This window comes from Otolemur garnettii, unplaced genomic scaffold (assembly GCF_000181295.1).
Source record: "Otolemur garnettii isolate 467f Iridium unplaced genomic scaffold, OtoGar3 scaffold00146, whole genome shotgun sequence".
Taxonomy (NCBI): domain Eukaryota; kingdom Metazoa; phylum Chordata; class Mammalia; order Primates; family Galagidae; genus Otolemur; species Otolemur garnettii.
Genome location: NW_003852541.1, coordinates 3,279,251 through 3,298,119, shown reverse-complemented (window position 1 = coordinate 3,298,119; position 18,869 = coordinate 3,279,251). Strand labels below are relative to the sequence as shown.

The following is an 18,869-nucleotide window of genomic DNA, read 5'->3' as shown; positions in this document are numbered from 1 at the left end:
AAAAAAAAAAATAGCTGGGTGTTGTGGTAGGTACCTATAGTCCTAGCTACTTGGGAGGCTGAAGTAAGAGAACTGCTTAAGCCCAAGAGTTTGAGGATGCTGTGAGCTGTGACACCACAGCACTCTACTGAGGGCTACATAGTGACACTCTGTCTCAAAAAAATCAAAACCAAACAAACAAACAGAGTTTTCTCTTGTAAATTATCAGAGTCTAGAGAAAATTTCTTTTATAATAATTATGTTTTCTCATATAGTTGTAAGCATCAAAAATGAACCAGTCATAAATTTCTGTGAGCTTTATACACTCTCCTTTTATACAAAATCATTTACAGAACTATGTTTTAATTATTTACAAGGCAACACATAAGAACAGATAGGTGACATAATACCTTAAGAGATGTTTATTGTCTATAAGCACTTTCAGATAATCTGCCAGTTTCTTTTGCATGAGTGCAAGATAAAGCCAAGCTCTGCCTCTTCCCACAGCAGTCCTGGAATTCAAACATTGTCAAACTGTTGTGGTGTAACATAACAACAAACACAGACAACTCTCAATTTAGCTATTGAGATACACATGTTCTACTGCCTGCTTGTGAATGCAGAGAATACTCTGCTGCTTTGGGTGGAAGGAGGAATGCAAAGTCCGGGCAGGCAGAGAAATGACTCACTTCATACCTTTGGGCACTATTTGAATTTTGTACTGGGGCATGTATTTTTTTTTTTCCAACTCAAAAGGAGAAAAATTTAAACCACAAGAATCTGATTTCTGGAGCAAATACAATTAGATAATGTTTTGCATATATTCATAAAATTACACAGGGAGCCAGGAAATAACAGGATAGATTTTGTATAATGGATAAACATTTTTTTAAAAGACTAATGCAGGCTCGGTGCCCGCAGCACAGTAGTTATGGTGCCAGCCACATGCACCAAGACTGGTGGGTTCATACCTGGCCCAGGCCAGCTAAACAACAATGACAACCGCAACAACAACAACAACAACAACAAAAATAGTTGGGCATTGTGATGGGCGCCTGTAGTCCCAGCTACTTGGGAAGCTGAGGCAAGAGAATCACTTAAGCCCAAGAGTTTGAGGTTGCTGTGAGCCACGATGCCACAGCACTCGACCAAGGGTGACACAGTAAGACTCTGTCTCAAAAAAAAAAAGGACTAATGCAGACTTGATACAGTGTTGAAGTCTCACAAGATTTCTAAGGCATTAGCTTAAAGGTACAATTTTATGTTTTATTCTTAATTGTGGCAAATTACAACATAAAATTTATCATCTTGGGTGGCGCTTATGGCTCAAAGGAGTAGGGTGCTGGCTCCATATACCAGAGGTGGTGGGTTCAAACCCTGCCCTGGACAAAAACTGCATAAAAAAAAAATTATCATCTTAACTAAGTGTAGAGTTTTCAGTAGGGTTAGGTAAATTCACACTATTGTATGACCAATCTCAAAGGTACAATTGTGAAAAGACCTAAGTTAAACATTGAAAGAAAGAAAAAGCTGGGTGTAGTGGTGCTCGCCTGTAGTCCCAGCTATCAGGAGGCTTAGGTGGGAGGGATGCTAGAGCCCAAGTGTGCAAGGCTGCAGTGTGACTGCACCTGTGAATAGCCACTGCACTCCAGCCTGGACAACATAGCAAGACCTCATCTCTAAAAAAAGACAAAGAAAAAAGAAAAGTCAAGTCTCCCAGTTGTAGACTTAAAACTGTTAAAGAAAAAAAAATTCTGTTCTAAGAAAGTAACTGCATTTGTAACATCCAAGAAAGTGGTAAAGGAAAGGCTGTAATTAATAACCTACACAAATGGAAGCTCTCTGGGCCAAAGACCATGCATACTAAAAGAGTCAGAATGCATCCTCAGTGATTTCAGAAGCCAGGCTCAGAAGGATTAATCTTGGGACATGAAAAGTGGAGGCTGACATGTGCAACTCCTGGGGTTTGGGAGTGGGTAGGGTACCAGGCAATTTAATGACAACAGGTTATTAAAATTCTACATCTAGTAATATATCCTAAGGAAATAACTTAGAATAGAGACAAAAGGTACATTTGGGAATGGTCACCACAGCACTGTTTGTGATAATGAGAATCTAAAGGGGAGATTGACTTTGAACACATTAGCTATTAGACAGAATAGTATTTGGCCATTTAAAAAATGTTGCTTAGGCTTGGCGCCTGTGGCTCAAGTGGCTAAGGCACCAGCCACATACACCTAAGGTGGCAGGTTTGAATCCAGCCCGGGCCTGCCAAAAACAACAATGACGGCTGCAACCGAAAAAAAAAAAAAATTACCAGGCATTGTGGCGGGCGCCTGTGGTCCCAGCTACTTGGGAGGCTGAGGCAGAAGACTTGCTTGAGCCCAGGAGTTGGAGGTTGCTGTGAGCTGTGATGTCACAGCACTCCACCCAGGGGGATAGCTTGAGGCTCTGTCTCAAAAAAAATGATGCTTATTGGGAGGCTGAGGTGGAAGGATCACTTGAGCCCAGCAGTTTGAGATCAGCCTGAGCAACATAGTGAGACCCTGTCTGGAAAAAAAAAATAACCGATACTGTGGATATAAAAAGGTTTAAACTCTAAATGTCAAAAACAGCATATAAATTTAAACTTAAATGTCAAAAACAGCATATACAGTTTAATACTGAAGTTTTTTGGAATAGGTAACAATACCTTCATTTAGTTTAAAAACCAGAAAGTAAGCTTGGCGCCTGTAGCTTAAGTGGCTAAGGCGCCAGCCCCATATACCAGAGCTGGAGGGTTCCAATCCAGCCTGGGCCTGCCAAACAACAATGACAACTACAACCAAAAAATAGCCAGGCGTTGTGGCTGGTGCCTGTAGTTTCAGCTACTAGGGAGGCTGAGGCAAGAGAATCACATAAGCCCAGGAGTTTGAGGTTACTGTGAGCTGTGATGCCACAGCACTCTACCTGACAGCTTGAGGCTCTGTCTCAAAAAACAAACAAACAGAAAGTATTAAAAGGCACACAGTTGCAGTGCTCTTTCACCTTCCCATTCCCTCTTCCTTATATGGTAACAGTGAAAGATTCACTTTCAAACAAGTAAAAATATAATCTGTCTCAAAAAAAAAAAAGAGATGCAATGTTTTTACTTTTTCATTAAATGTTAACAAAAGTTAACATTTAGGAGGGATAGTGGATCATTTAAGGTTGTTTGAGACTTGCAGGATGAATTTTGCATCCTGGGAGAAATATCTCTAGAATTTAACCTCCCCTCATATAATTAAGATTAAAATATCCTTTATAGTGTGGCGTATCATCCTATCATCTAAATTGTTCTGCTGGGCAGCTCCTGTGGCTCAGTGAGTAGGGTGCCGACCCCATATACCAAGGGTGGTAGGTTCAAACCTGGCCCCAGCCAAAATGCAACAAAAAGATAGCTGGGAGTTGTGGCTGGCACCTGTGCTCTGAACTACTCGGGAGGCTGAGGCAAGAGAATCGCCTAAACCCAGGACTTGGAGGTCTCTGTGAGCTGTGATGCCACCGCACTCTACCGAGGGTGACAAAGTAAGACTCTGTCTCTAAAAAAATAAATAATTCTGCTGCTTTCTTTTGTTGTTGTTATTGTTGAGACAGTCTCCCTCTGTTGTACAGTGAAGTTCATGGCTACAGTTTGTTCCAAATTAGAAAAAGTTTGATCAGCAAAGAATTGAGAAAAGGGCAAATGACAGGGAGTTTTTAAAGAAACATCAAATAGATGCAACCCCTTTCACTCACTTTAATTCTGGCAGATTTCTGACACTAGTAGCTATATCTGATGCTTCTGGACAAAGTTTCTCCACCAGCTCCAAAGGACCAAAGAAAGATTTATTTTGGCCAATAAAACTCTTCTTAACTAAAAGGGAAAACAAAAGTGTTATCCATAAGAACAGGTTGCAAAATTTCTTAAGGGAACCACAGTTTCTCTCCCCAAAGAAAAATGAAAGCTGCAGAGCTCCAGTGCTTAATCCTTCTGATTTAGTCTTAGGGACTGGGAAAGGCCAAGTAGCAAGTTAGCTCTCCCTTCCTCTGGCAACAGTTCCTCTGATATGCCTAATACATGTTTTCTCTAAGTAGTTACTGCCCATGGAATATAATACTTGCCTCATATGATCACCTGTGAAATCCTTCCCCATTTTCTCTCCTGCTTAATTTTTCTCAAATCATCACCATCATCTATTGTTTGATACTTTTTTAAAAATTAAATCATAGCTGTGTACATTAATGCAGTCATGGGGTACAATGTGCTAGTTTTATATACGATTTGAAATATTTTCATCAAACTGGTTAACATTGCCTTCACAGCATTTTCTTAGTTATTGTGTTAAGACATTTATATTCTACATTTAGTAAGTTTCACATGTACCCTTGTAAGATGCACCGTAGGTGTGGTCCCACCAATTACTCTCCCTCCACCTATCCTGCCCCCTCCCCGCCCCTCCCTTTCCCCTATTCTTGGGCTATAATTGGGTTATAGCTTTCATATGAAACTAGTTTCATAGTAGGGCTGAGTGAGTACATTGGATACTTTTTCTTCCATTCTTGAGATACTTTGCTAAGAATATGTTCCAGCTCCATCTAGTGTTGTTTGATACTTTTATAATATTGGTCCCTGCTCCTAGTGTTGTCTCCTCCACACTCTTGCAATATATTCTCCATATAGCTAGAAGTTCTTTTAAAAATGCAATCTAGGGGGCGGTACCTGTGGCTCAAAGGAGTAAGACTCCGGCCCCATATGCTGGAGGTGGCAGATTCAAATCCAGCCCTCACCAAAAACTGCTTTAAAAAAAAACCAAAAAGCAAGTTCGGCTGGGTGCCAGTAGCACCATGGTTACAGCGCTGGACACGTGCACCAAGGCTGGGGGTTTGAACCCAGCCCTGGGGGTGGCACCTGTGGCTCAAGGAATAGGGCACCCACCCCATACGCTGGGGGTGGTGGGTTCAAGCCTGGTCAGGCCAAAACTGGGGGGCGGGGGAAACCTAAACAAAAAAATAGCTAGGCGTGTGGCAGGCGCCTGTAGTCCCAGCTACTTGGGAGGCTGAGGCAAGAGAATCACTTAAGCCCAAAAGTTTGAGGTTGCTGTGAGCTGTGACACTATAGCACTCTACCAAGGGCGACATACTAAGACTCTGTCTCAAAAAAAGAAAAAAAAAATGCAAGCTAAGTCTCATTTCTCCTTTATTTAAAATACACTTACAATAAACCCAACTCCTCACCACAACCTTTAAGAGCCTATATGCAGCTGCTTCTACTCTCCTGACTGTATCTCCTCGCATTCTCTCTCTTAGCACACCTCAGTTACCTAGAGTCTTCCTCAAGCCAAGGCTGGTCCCACTCAGGACCTCTGCCCTTTACATCTGTTTGTTTTTAAGCTAAATGTTCTTGCCCCAAATGTCTGCATAGCTGGCAGCTGCTTTTCCTTTGGATCTTGGCTCATATTTCACCTTCTCAGAAAGATCTTCCCCTCTTACCCAGACTGAAAAGTTCCTTCCTTGATTCTCTATTACTTAACTCGTTTTGTTCCCTTTAATTTGTAGCATTTTAAAACTATGTTTGTTTCTGCCTTTATTGTCTATTTTGTCCTCTAGAACGTCACTGTCCAAGGCAGTCACTAGTCACATGTGCTACTAAGCACTTGAAATATGGCTACTGGAACTGAGTAACTGAACTGGGATGTGCTGCTAAGTGTAAAACACAGGGGATTTTTAGGCCTTACTATAAAAAAGGACAGAAATATCTCATTACTAAGGCGTTTAAATACTGATTATGTCATATATTTTGGATACACTGGGTTCAATAAAATACACTTAATCTTTAAATTTCATAATAATGTTTAAACTTTTTTATTAACATGGTTACCAAAAATTAAAAATTGCCTGTGTAGCTTGCATGCCATTTCCACCAGGCAGGGCTGTTCTAGAATGTCGCTTATCGAGGGCAGGGACCTTGTCTGTTCTGTACACTGCCATTACCCCAGCACCCACAACAATGTTTGACACGGGTGACTGAATGCTGACCCAACACCTATACCAAATTTCCAAGCTCCCGAACGCCCCTCAGGCTCACCTTTCAGCCCATGTTTGAGGCAGTGCTCCATCACTACAAAGAACTGCTGCAAGGGGGCATGGTCTGCATCCAGGCTGCGGCCCAGGCTCAGGGCAGACTGAAGCAAGACCTTGATGCTGAGTTTCATCATGTGCATAAGGTTGGTACGCTCCTCCATCATCTGGCACTTGGAAGCTGTAGGACAGAAGTAAAGACAGACAGCTTCGTTAGTGAACTGAGCGCGGTCCCGGGTGGGGAGGTTGGATGTTGGGCAGTAGAGGAAAGACGGGCTTAGGCAGGAGTCCAGGCGGTCGGTTCAGGGAGCGGACGTGCTGGCCAGCGAATAAATGGGATTCGCGGCCAACTGGTCCTTGGTGCCCGGAGGCCACACCACCACCTGTACCGCCCGGGCCTTGGATCTGAAGAGAATCACTAGGTTTCCGACTCCAGAGGCCTCTCCCAGGTGGCTCCGCGCGTTGCTACGGCGACGGCTCTACCAAGACTCACCACGATTGGTCCCTCCCGCAACCCAGTCCACTTCCGACCAATGGAAGGGCGCAAACTTCAGAAAGCCCTGCCCCCGCAAGGCAGAAGGCGTGCAGGCAGAGCGTCCAGCCCCCTGGAGATTCCTATTGGACAAGTCCAGCTCAACGTCACGCCCACGGAATTTATGAAAGCCATTTTGCTTTCTCTCTCCCCGACCGGAGTGTTCTCTCCCCCGGTCCTCTCTGTCAAGTTTTCTTGTCTGACGCTGGCAGCCAAGGATCAGCGGAAAAGTTTGTTACCCTGGGTTCCAGAATCAAATTCTTGGTGTTCTTTTTCTTTGTTTGTCTAGGCAGTCTCTCCTTATTATCCAGGCGGCAGTGCTGTGGTGTCAGCCTAGCTCACAGCAACCTCAAATTCCTGGGCTCAAGTGATCCTCCCCCTTCAGCCTCCTGAGTGGCTGGGACTACAGGTGCCCGTCACCCTGCCTGGCTACTTCTTCTATTTTTAGTAGAGACGGGGCTGTTGCTCAGACTGGCCTCCAACTCTTCAGCTGAAGCAGTCCACCTGCCTTGGCCTCTCATAGTGCTCGGATTACAGGTGTGAGCGGCTGTGCCCAGCCCAGACGCAAATTCTTGTTACTCATCTTTCGTCCACGGCTAGTGGGCAATTCCGAGTTTTACACACAGATTTTTGTAAGAAAAAACGTTAGAATCGGGCGGCGCCTGTGGCTCAAAAGGGTAGGGAGCCAGTCCCATATGCCGGAGGTGGCAGGTTCAAAACCCAGCTCTGGCCAAAAACTACAAAAAACAAAAACAAAAAAACAAAAAAACTCCCCAAAACATTAGAATCAAATGAACTCAGTTACAGCACCATTAACTTTGTTGCCGTGTTTCAAGTAAAAATGTCAGTCCGTAATTGATACCAGATACCTGTGGTAAGTGGCAAGTGCTTCTCAAACTCAGTAAGCCAGCATGCTAGAAATTTAGAAAAAATCAGATTCCAAACTAAAGAGTCCAGGAAGGAAAACTAACCCCAGGTGTGAAGCGAGGCCTCCCAGGGCTGTGCTGGTCGCTAGCGCCTACCTTCAGCCTCAACATTTGCCAATAAGATCGCGGCAGGGAGAGAGCGTATTGTTTTCATTGGCAGCTCTCGCGAGTATTTCTTCTGTAACTCGTCTCCCCTTTTACTTTTCATGTTGAATTGCTTGCCTTTCTCTTAGTAATCTGTATATTCTGGATACTAATCCTTTGTTTTATTTCATGGGCATCAGTATGGCTACACAAGAAGAGCTTATGTATACATATTTACATGCAGTGTTTAGCTATAGTTAAATCTAAGAACGATGTGATCACTGAATTTATAATAACGGTCTTAAGTAAATGATACTGACACACAAAATCCAAGAAGATAGAGCTGCTGGGAAAGGAAAAAAACGATCTAAGTATTTTGGTTGTGGAATGGGAAAAGTGGGTTAAGTATTTTTTTGTTGTTGTTTTGCTTTTTTTGGAGACAGAGTCTCACTTCACCCTTGGCAGAGTGCAACGGAATCTTAGGTCACAGTAACCTCAAACTCTTGGGCTGGAGATCCTCTTGCCTCAGCCTCCCTTGTAGCTGGGACTACAGGCACCCACTACAATGCCCAGCTATTTTTTAGAGATGGGATCTCGCTCTGGCTCAGGCTGGTCTCCAACCTGTGAGCTCAGGGAAATCTACCTGCCTCAGCCTCCCAAGTGCTGGGATTATAGGAGTGAGCCACCACGCTTGGCCTAAGTAAAGCATTTGGATGGGAGTGGTATAATTATCTTTAAATTTCAAGAGAATCCTATGTATTAAGTGTGTAAATTTTAAATACTTTAATGAAATGGACGATTGGCAAAGGGAATAAAAATTGTAAAACCTGATCAAGAGGAGGGAGAAACACTGAAGGGAACGATAACCCTAGAAACAATTTGTAGAGATTTATACTTAAAGAAGGCACCATGGGCTCAGTGCCTGTAGCTGGCAAGGTCCCAATCCAGCTGGGGCTGGCAGGATTCCAGAGCTGGCAGGTTCCAGCTGGCAGGTTCCGGGGCCTGCCAAACAGTGACAACTACAACCAAAAACAAAACAAAACAAAACAAAAACCCGCCAGGCGTTGTAGCGGACACCTCGTCCCAGCTATTTGGAAGGCTAAGGCAAGCAAATCGCTTAAGCCCAGGAACTGGAGGTTGCTGTGAGTTGTGATTCCATACCACTCTACCCAAGGCAGCAGCTTGAGGCTCTGTCTCAAAAAAAAAAAAAAAAGAAAGGAAATCTGCCAAAGCCCCTGAGGATCCCTGCGTCAAATAACAATAAATATACACTTAAGTCTTTTTTTCAGTTTTTGCCCAGTGCCAGGTTTGAACCCACCACCTCTGGTGTATGGGGCCAGTGCCCTACTCCTTTGAGCCACAGGTGCCGCCCTACACTTAAGTCTTAACCAAGGACTAGGCATGGTAAGAGATTTAAAGGAACTCAATTTCCAGATCCTCAAGTTTCATAGGTACTGTTTTTACTCACGCCCCACACCATCTTCTTGATGCAGTGACCAGGGGTGCAGAAAGTCCCACACTCCAATAGGAGGTGAAGCCTCCTTTGAAGATTATTCAAGTAACTAAAAACATGAAGAGTTTCCAGTTTTTCCTTACTTTATGGTACTTAGTTAAGTCTGGTCTTGGGGGAGAGGAGTGCTCTCTAGCTCTCCAGTGAGTAGAAAGTTAAACATGCCACCCCCACAAATCCATGTAATTGTTTTGAGCCACTTACAGTTTGCATCCCTAGGATGTGCCATTAACTTGATGGACAGTTTCCATAAATTAAATCAGCCAAAACTGCAGCTTCAAGGTTTTGATAAAAATAGATTTGAAGTTCCTGGTAAACTAAGTCCTTTTGTCAAAAAATATTGTATTGGCAGTAAGTGTAATGAAATAAGCACTATTTAGATGTCTCCAAATGTTTTGAGTATCCTCCAGTAAGCAAGGTGCTAGGTGAAAGAATAACAAAGTATAGTTATCATTTGATAAGTCTTTTTTTTTTTTTTTTTTTTTGAGACAGAGCCTCAAGCTGTCCCCCTGGGTAGAATGCCTTGGCATTACAGCTCATAGCAACCTCCAACTCCTGGGCTTAGGTGATTCCCGTGCCTCAGCCTCCCAAGTAGCTGGGACAACAGGTGCCCACCACAACGCCCGGCTATTTTTTGGTTGCAGCTGTTGTTGTTGTTTGGTGGGTCCGAGCTGAATTCGAACCCGCCACCTTAGGTGTACGTGGCTGGTGCCTTAGCCACTTGAGCCACAGGTGCCGAGCTGACAAATCTTGGTAAAAGCTTTTTTTGGTAACTTCCCAAAAGTCGAGAAATTTGTTTAACATGATTAGGTTGTAAATTAGGTAATTTTCAATTATTTCTTTGAAGAAAAACAAAAGAACAGAAAGTAATTTTTTTTTTTTGAGAGAGAGCCTCAAGCTGTCGCCCTGGGTAGAGTGATGTGGCATCACAGCTCATAGCAACCTCCAACTCCTGGGCTCAAGCGATTCTCCTGCCTCTGTCTCCCATGTAGCTGGGACTACAAGCGCTTGCCACAACACTTGGCTATTTTTTTTTTTTTTTTGCAGTTTTTGGCTGGGTCCAGGTTTGAACCCGCCACCTCCGGTATATGGGCCCAGCACCCTACTCCTTTGAGCCACAGATGCCGCCCAACGCTCGGCTATTTTATGGTTGTAGCTGTCATTGTTGTTTGGCAGGCCTGGGCTGGATTCAAACCCACCAGATTAGGTGTATGTGGCTGGTGCCTTAGCTGCTTGAGTCACAGAAGCCAAGCCTAATTTTTGATATTATATCAATGTGATTTGGAGCCTATAACTTGGAAGGAGATTTCAAAGAAAAGCAACATTGCTATAATAAAACTGTACATTTCTATTATTTATGTGAACCAGGTTTCTCAGGGATATCTGTAAGAAAAAATGGGACTAAATTGGTGCTGAGGGCGGCACCTGTGGCTCAGTGGGTAGGGTACTGGCCCCATATACAAAGAGTGGCAGGTTCGAACTCGGCCCCAGCCAAACTGCAAAACAAAATAATAGCCAGGCATTGTGGCAGGTGCTTGTAGTCCCAGGTACTCGGGAGGCTGAGGTAAGAGAATCACCTTAAGCCCAGGAATTGGAGGTTGCTGTGAGCTGTGATACCACAGCACTCTACAGAAGGCGATAAAGTGAGACTCTATCTCAATAAATAAATAAGTGCTGAAATATATCACATTTTAGCCATCAGTCATGTCTGTTCATCTGTAGATACATGCTAATGATAAAAACAAATACCATTCATCTCATGACTGCTTTCCATAGATGGTTCCTTCATGTCCAAAAGAGGGAAAGAATTTCAACCTTGATTTTAAAAAAATATACGCACACAAGAGGAAGGGATATGATCTTAACTACAAACATTATTCTATTATAATGCTATTGCTATAAACTTCCAAGTTGGTTGTTCTTTTAGAAGTTCTTTTGGTGGCTATCACAGCTGACAAGGTTTATCACATTCAAAACAATTAATGTTTCTATTTTATTCACAGATTGTCCAAGGTTCCTGTAGAACAGTGGTTCTCAGCCTTGGGGGGTTGAATGACCCTTTCACAGGGGTTGCCTAAAACCATTATATAGGCTCAGCACCTGTGGCTCAAGCAGCTAAGGTGCCAGACACATACACCTGAGCTGGCAGGTTTGAATCCAGCCTAGGCCTGCCAAAAATGACTGCTGCAACCAAAAAATAGCCAGACGTTGCGCAGGCACCTGTAGTCCCAACTACTTGGGAGGCAAAGGCAGGAGAATTGCTTGAGCCCAGGAGTTAGAGGTTGCTGTGAGCTGTGATGACACGGCACTCTACCCAGAGCAACAGCTTGAGGCTCTGTCTCAAAAACAAAACAAAACAGAAAACCATCACATACACCCCATACAAATACAGGTGTATGAAAATAATTTTATGGTTGGGAGTTACCACCACATGAGGAACTATATTAAAGGGTTGTGGCATTAGGAAGGTTGAGAACCATTGCCCTAGAACCATGCCACCTTCTGTCATGGCACTCTTTAGAGTCTGCGGCTACCTCCCAAGGGGTTGGTTGGTAGCCTATGAAGTTGATTCCTGCCTTTTTTTTTTTTTTTTCCAGTTTTGGCCGGGGCTAGGCTCAAACCCACGACCCCCAGCATATGAGGCCAGCGCCCTATTCCTGGAGCCACAGGTGCTGCCCTGTTGATTCCTGCTTTTATGCATCTCTGTGTCAGCACTCATCCTGTATTCTTCACAAGCCACCACATTTCTGATACTATAAAGGTGCTTTTAAATAGCCCACTCACAGGTGGATGCCAAAACTGCAGCCTGGCCATTTTGATGCTCAATAAATTCTTCCTTTGTTTTTTTTTGTTTTTTTGAGACAGAGTCTCAAGCTGTCACTCTACATAGGGTGCTTTGGCATCATAGCTCACAGCAACCCCAACTTGGGCTCAAGCGATCCTCTTGCCTCAGTTTTTCTGTTTTTAGCAGAGACAGGGTCTCGCTCTTGCTCAGGCTAGTCTCAAACTCATGAGCTCAAGCAATCCACCCGCCTCGGCCTCCCAGAGTGCTAGATTACAGGTGTGTGCCACCCGTGCCCGGCCCCAACAAATATTTCTATGTGATGCTGAGGTCTTACACCTTGTAACCTGTGCCAGAACTCACAGGAGGACTGCACTGTCCTCCAACTCTGCTCTTTCCTGACTATCGCTAAGAGCTTAAGATTCCAGGGATTCTGGCTGGTGAACTCTGGGGCAACAGCTTCATTTTCCTAAGGGTCTGTTGGCTGGAAACTGGTTGAGAGGGCTGCCAACCTACACTTGGGGTTCCTGCAAACTGACAACTTCTGGAAAGGCAACAGAAGTGCCATTGCTAAGATGATCTTGGGCAAACTCTTGCTTCCTTTTGCTCACTGGCACCTCAGTGACAGCTGGCCACACCATGTTAACTTAGGGAAACCAATAATTCTTTATAAAAACTATGCTTATGTTCCTGTTATCAATGTGGCATCAATAATAAATTGAATGGTAATTCATTCAAGAAGGAAAATCTTTTTGGCTCAGTATCTGTAGCACAGTGGTTATGGCGCCAGCCATATACACAGAGGGTGGCAGGTTCAAACCCAGCCAGGGCCAGCTAAAACAATTATGACAACTGCAACAGAAACTAGCCAGGCATTGTGGCAGGTGCCTGTAGTCCTAGCTACTTGGGAGGCTGAGGCAAGAAATTGCTTGAGCCCAAGACTTTGAAGTTGCTGTGAGCTATGACACCACAGCACTCTACTGAGGGCGACATAGTGAGACTCTGTCACAAAAAAAAAAAAGAAAAAAAAGAAAGGAAGAAAAACTTTTTATACTCTTGGAGCTTTAACCACAAGGAAAATCTATTAAATTTTAATTATTTATATATTTTTGCTGAGACTTATGATGACCTGTAACATTTTAAAAAACATATAAATCTATTACATTAAGATAAAAGTCTGTACCAGAAGTAGAATGGAAATTCGGGTTCAAGGAATAAAAGAGAAAATGTAAAATTTTCAAGTTAAATAACTATTTACTTTTAAGATCTACGGTGGTGGTTCTGAGTTCATTAAGGTGTTTCCATACCAGCTGATAGACTTTTAAGAATCATGTAACAATTTTATTTTAAAAAGTCAATATTGACACTAAACCTGAAAATGAATCTGAGTAACTTTAAAATTACGATGAAGAATTTTATATGTTGTCTTTTAAAGTTGGAGATTTTTTTAGGGGATCATATAAGTGAAAAATGTCAAGATGAGTGTCCCAGGCAGTCAGTGCTGGGTGGCAGTGGCTCTTACCACTGTTTCTGGGGCTGTGGCAGTGTTCTGCAGCCATCTCCTCGAGTTCCCTGTTGTTGGTTGCCTGTGCCCATTTGTACTCAGGCATGGAACATTAGAGCTGGTTTAGCAGCTTTGTGACCTTGGTCTTTGGGAACATCTCTAAGATTCATTAATAATGGTTCAACACAACACACAGGATATCACAAAGTTCTACGTTTACTGAATTTCAAATAAACAGTCTGGTCAGGGATCTCAACCTTGACTATCTTCCAGAGTGGGTCCTATAACATAAATGAATGAAGCTGTTGAGACAATGAGCTAGAGAGAACATACCCAGTCTCAGTGGGGCTCAATAGATGTTGCTGTTGGGTTCTGAATTATAGAAGAGTAACTGATTCTTTTTCTTTTGGAGATCTGAGTCTCACTCTGTCACCCCAGCTAGAGTGCAGTGGCATCACTGCAGCTCACTGCAATCTCAAACTCCTGGGCTTATACAATCTTCCTGCCTCAGCCTCTGAGTAGCTGGGACTATAGGTGTGCACCACCATGTCTGGCTAATTTTTTCTTTTTGTAGAGATGAGGGTCTTGCTTGCTCTTGCTCAGGCAAATCTCAAACTCCTGAGCTCTAGCTATCCTCCTGTTCAGCCTCCCACAGTGCTAGGATCACAAGTGTGTGCCACCTCACATGGCCTGTTTATAAATTTGGTTAGCTCAATATGGTGCTAACCTATATCAGTAGGAAGAAAAATGTTTTAAACAGTTCTTAATTTTCAAGAATTTTCACTTTAAGGAGTTTGGCAATGCAAAGGGGAAAAAGTTACTATGTTTACTGCAGTTTGGAAAAAGCTGCACTATTAGTTATACTTGGAAAATAAAATTTGCCATGGAAGAAAATAGAAAGTCATATTTCTACATAATTTTAAAATGAAAGGATGCCTTTGTTAGTAAGCACCCATGTGTAAGACGTTGTACTTGGCAACCGTTAATTCTTACAACATGGTTTTGTTACTTATATTTTAGGAGGCATCATGCTAAAAGGCAACACATAGCCCTGTTTGCACATCCTAGGAAAGATACAGTAAGTAGCACTGGAGACAGTTTCTGAGGAGGACTTACTAGCAGTTGAATGTTCTTTTGTGTTTTTTTTTTTTTTTTTTAGAGACAGAGTCTCCCAGTCTCACTTTATCGCCCTTGGTAGAGCTTGTGGCCTCACAGCTCACAGCAACCTCCTACTCCTGGGCTTAGGTGATTCTCTTGCCTCAGCCTCCCAAGTAGCTGGGACTACAGGCACCTGCCACAACGCCCAGCTATTTTTTTGTTGCAGTTTGGCAGGGGCTAGGGTTTGAACCTGCCACCCTCGGTATATGGGGCCGGTGCCCTACTCACTGAGCCACAGGCGCCGCCCTTTTTTTTTTTTTTTTTGTAGAGACAGAGTTTCACTTTATCACCCTCGGTAGAGTGCCATGACATCACAGCTCACAGCAACCTCCAACTCCTGGGCTTAGGAGTAGCTTTGTCTACAGGCGTCAGCCACACCACCAGGCTATTTCTTTGTTGCAATTTGGCCAGAGCCAGGTTTGAACCCACCACCCTCGGTATACGGGACCAGCACCCCACCCACTGAGCCACAGGCGCCAACTTGAGTATTTCTAACATAAAGACAAATATTCATGGTAATGAATATCCCAATTATACTGATTTTTTTTTTTTTTAGTTTTTTCTTGAGATATCTGGCTAATTTTTCTATTGTTAGTAGAGACAGGGTCTACCTTTTGTTCAGACTGGTCTTGAACGTCTGAGCTCAAGTGATCCTCTTGTCTCAGCCTTCCATGGTACATGAGCCAACAGGCCTGGCCTGGTTTTTTTTTTTTTTTTTTTTTTTTAGTTTTTTCTTGAGACAGAGTCTCATTCTGTTGCCCTGGGTAGAGTACTGTTACATCACAGCTCATAGCAACCTCAAACTCCTGGGCTCAAGTGATCGTCTTGTATTAGCTTCCAGAGTAGCTGAGACTACAAGTACTTACCATGGTGCTTGGCTAATTTTTCTATTTTTAGTAGAGATGGGGTCTTGCTCTTACTCAGGCTGGTCTTGGACTCCTGAGTTCAAGCAAACCACCCACCTGGGCCTCCCAGGGTGCTGGAATTACAGGTGTGAACCACTGTGCCTGGCCGAAAGTTAATTATTTTTAGAGATGGGGTCCCCCTTTGTTGCCTAGGCTGGAGTGCAATAGTGGATCACTGCAGCCTCAAATTCCTGGATGAAAATTATCCTCCCATCCCTGTCCCCCTACGACAGGCATGTGTGCCACCCCACTAAGTAAGTTTTAAATTTTTTTTGTAGAGATGGGATTTTGCTATATCGCCCAGGCTGGTCTAAAACTGGCCTGAAGCACTCCTTCTACCTTGGCCTACCAAAGTGCTGGATTATGGGTGTGAGCCATGATGCCCAGCCTGGAAATTCTTTTTGTTATTGTTGAGACAGAGTTTCACTTTATCGCCCACGGTAGAGTGTCGTGGTGTCACACAGCTCACAGCAACCTCCAACTCCTGGGCTTAGGCAATTCCCTTGCCTCAGTCTCCCGAATAGCTGGGACTACAGGTGCCTGCCATAATGTCTGGCTATTTTTTGTTGCAGTTTGGCCAGGGCCAGGTTTGAACCTGCCACCCTCAGTATATGGGGCTGGCACCCTGCCCACTGAGCCACAAGAGCTGCCCAGCCCTGAAATTCTTAACAATTTTATCTTTGAATTTGTTTTTTAAATGAAATCCAGTGGGACAAAGGAGTGTGTATGGAGGCCTTAAAGCCAGGTTCAGGTGTGGTTCCACCTTCCACTGGCTTCCTAAGACAGATCCTCAGCCCCCTGGGGTCCACTCAGGCTGCTCTGAGGCCTCTCCTTACCCCTCCCTGATCTCATCAACAGCTGGCCCAGGAAGGGTTGGGACTGTGCTCTCAGGATGTCAGGGTAGGATGGGTACCATAGTGTATTAGGCAAACAAGTAGGCAGGGGACTCACAACCACCTGATCCCTGCAGGGAAGGGCAATCCAGTAAGGCTACAGGAAGTAAAGGATGACTTCATTTTGCTCCATGCCCCAAATTATGCACTGGGCCCCACAAATTATTTAGCTGGCCTATGTAATAGACCAAGTTACTTAGAAGGGGTAGAACCAGGTCTTGAAACAAGATAGTTTGCTTCTTGAGCCCATGCCGTTAGTCATAACCTCACTGCTTCTCTAAATAACTCTAGGCTTGGTGGCTCTCAGGCCTATAATCTTAGCCCTCTAGCACTTGCTGTAATCTTAGCACTCTTGGGAGGGTAAGGTGGGAGAATTGCTTGAAGCCAGGAATTCTGAGATTAGCCTGAGCAAAAGCGAGGCCCCATCTCTGCAAAAAACCAGAAAAATTGCCCCAGTGTGGTAGTGTTCACCTGTAGTCCCAGCTACTTGAGAGGCTGAAATAGGAAGATCACTTGAGCCCATGAGTTTGCAGTTGCAGTGAGTTATGGTGACACCACTGTACTCTGGCTTAGGCTATAGAGCAAGACTCTGACATACATACATACACATACATAAATGTCTCTAGCAGGGTGCAGGGGGATGACCTTGTATTGTAGTCCCAGCTACTTAAGAGGCTGAGGCAGGAAGAGCACTTGAGTCCAGAAGTATGAAACTGTGGTGAAGAATGATTGTGCCACTACATCCTCAAGCCTGGGTGACAGAACAAGATCCTGTCTCTAAAAAGAAAAGGAATTTCAAGCAGAGGCACTTCTGAGTACTTGGTCCTTTTGACCACACTGATCAAAGCCTGCATTGACTGCATACCCATGAAGCCAGTGCTGCTGTTACCTAGGACTACTGTGAGGACTGAATGAATGAATAGATGTAAAGATCTAAGACTAATGCCTAGCACCCAGGAAGTACAATCTAAGTGTTGGCTATTGTTTATATTACTACTATAGTTGGAAAACATATTTTTCACATATACATTTGTTCAACAAATCCTGTTCTGAGCTAAGCACTGACAATTTCTTTTTCTTGAGACAAGAGTTTCACTTTGTCACCCTGGGTAGAATTCCATGGCTTCATGACTCACAGCAACCTCAAACTCTTGGGCTCAAGAGTTCCTCTTGTCTCAGCCTCCCAAATAGCTGGGAGGTGCCCACCACAATGCTGGCTATTTTTAGAGATGAGGTCTCATTCTGACTCAGGCTGGTCTCAAACCTGTGAGCTCAGGCAATCTACCACCACAGCCTCCCAAGTGCTGGGATTACAGGCATGAGCCACTAAATCCAGCTAGCACGGATACATTTTATTAGTAAACAGCTAAAATTTATTATTTGCTTACTCTGTGCTATGAACTGTCTAAGAGGCCTCCAGAAGACCTCAAGCCTTGACTTTCAGGACTGTCAATGGGTATACAATCAAACATCCACAGCTTTGTGGAAAAGTCTGGAAAAGGTGTCAAGTTTGTGGCAAGCAGATTTCTGGGCTGAAGAGGCTCCCTCATCACTCTCTAGTCCAACTTTTCATTGCCAGGAGTTATTAAACCTTACTCAATTCTTCATAAGTACTGAAAGTCCCGAAATTCACTATTCTGGAGTCAATGCTGACATATATAGCAAATGTACCAGTGGATGGGAGGGAATCAAGAAACCTCAAAGGCACACTACAATGCTTCTTAGAAAGCACTGGTCTTTAGGGTGGTGCCTGTGGCTCAAAGAGTAGGGCGCTAGCCCATATTCCAGGAGTGGTGGGTTCAAGCCCAGCCCTGGCCACAACTGCAAAAAAGAAAAAAGAAAGAAAAGAAAGCACTGGACACTTTACTCAGATGTCCCCCAGCACTTTCTATGAAGATGAAAATGTTCTACACTATGCTGTCCAATACAGTAGCCTCTAGCCAGATACAGGCTACCAGCATAACTGAGAAACTCAGTTTTTAATTCAATTAAATTTTTTTTTTTTTGAGACAGAGCCTCAAGCTGTCCCCCTGAGTAGAGTGCTATGGCATCACAGCTCACAGCAACCTCCAACTCCTGGGCTCAAGCGAGTCTCCTGCCTCTACCTCCCAAGTAGCTGGGACTACAGGCACCGGCCACAACACCGGGCTATTTTTGGTTGCAGCCTTCATTGTTGTTTGGCAGGACCGGGCTGGATTCAAACCCACCAGCTTAGGTGTACGTGGCTGGCGTCTTAGCTGCTTGAGCCACAGGTGCCGAGCCTCAATTAAAAATTATTAAATTTCAGTTTAAAAATTCAGTTAAAAAGTTTAGGAGGCTCGGCACCTATGGCTCAAGTGGCTAAGGCGCCAGCCACATACACCTAAGGTGCTGGGTTCAAATCCAGCCCGGGCTTGCCAAACAACAATGATGGCTGCAACCAAAAAATAGCCAGGCCTTGTGGCAGGCGCCTGTGGTCCCAGTTACTTGGGAGGCTAAGGCAGGAGACTTGCTTGAGCCCAGGAGTTGGAGGTTGCTG

The 18,869-nt window shown here is 44.0% G+C and overlaps 1 protein-coding gene and 1 pseudogene across 1 annotated transcript in view; both read right to left on the bottom strand.

Annotated features, from left to right (window-relative positions):
• Window positions 1-6,583, bottom strand: part of RUFY1 (RUN and FYVE domain containing 1) — a 69,355-nt gene extending 62,772 nt beyond the window's left edge. The window contains exons 1-3 of the mRNA XM_003799148.3: window positions 6,065-6,583; window positions 3,736-3,853; window positions 390-491 (exon numbers count right to left, since the gene is read on the bottom strand). Of these exons, the coding sequence (XP_003799196.1) occupies window positions 390-491; window positions 3,736-3,853; window positions 6,065-6,224 (380 nt within the window). The 5' untranslated portion in view covers window positions 6,225-6,583. The remainder of the gene's footprint in view (window positions 1-389; window positions 492-3,735; window positions 3,854-6,064) is intronic.
• LOC100966513 lies at window positions 6,360-12,459 on the bottom strand (annotated as a pseudogene).
• Window positions 12,460-18,869: the final 6,410 nt, after the last annotated feature.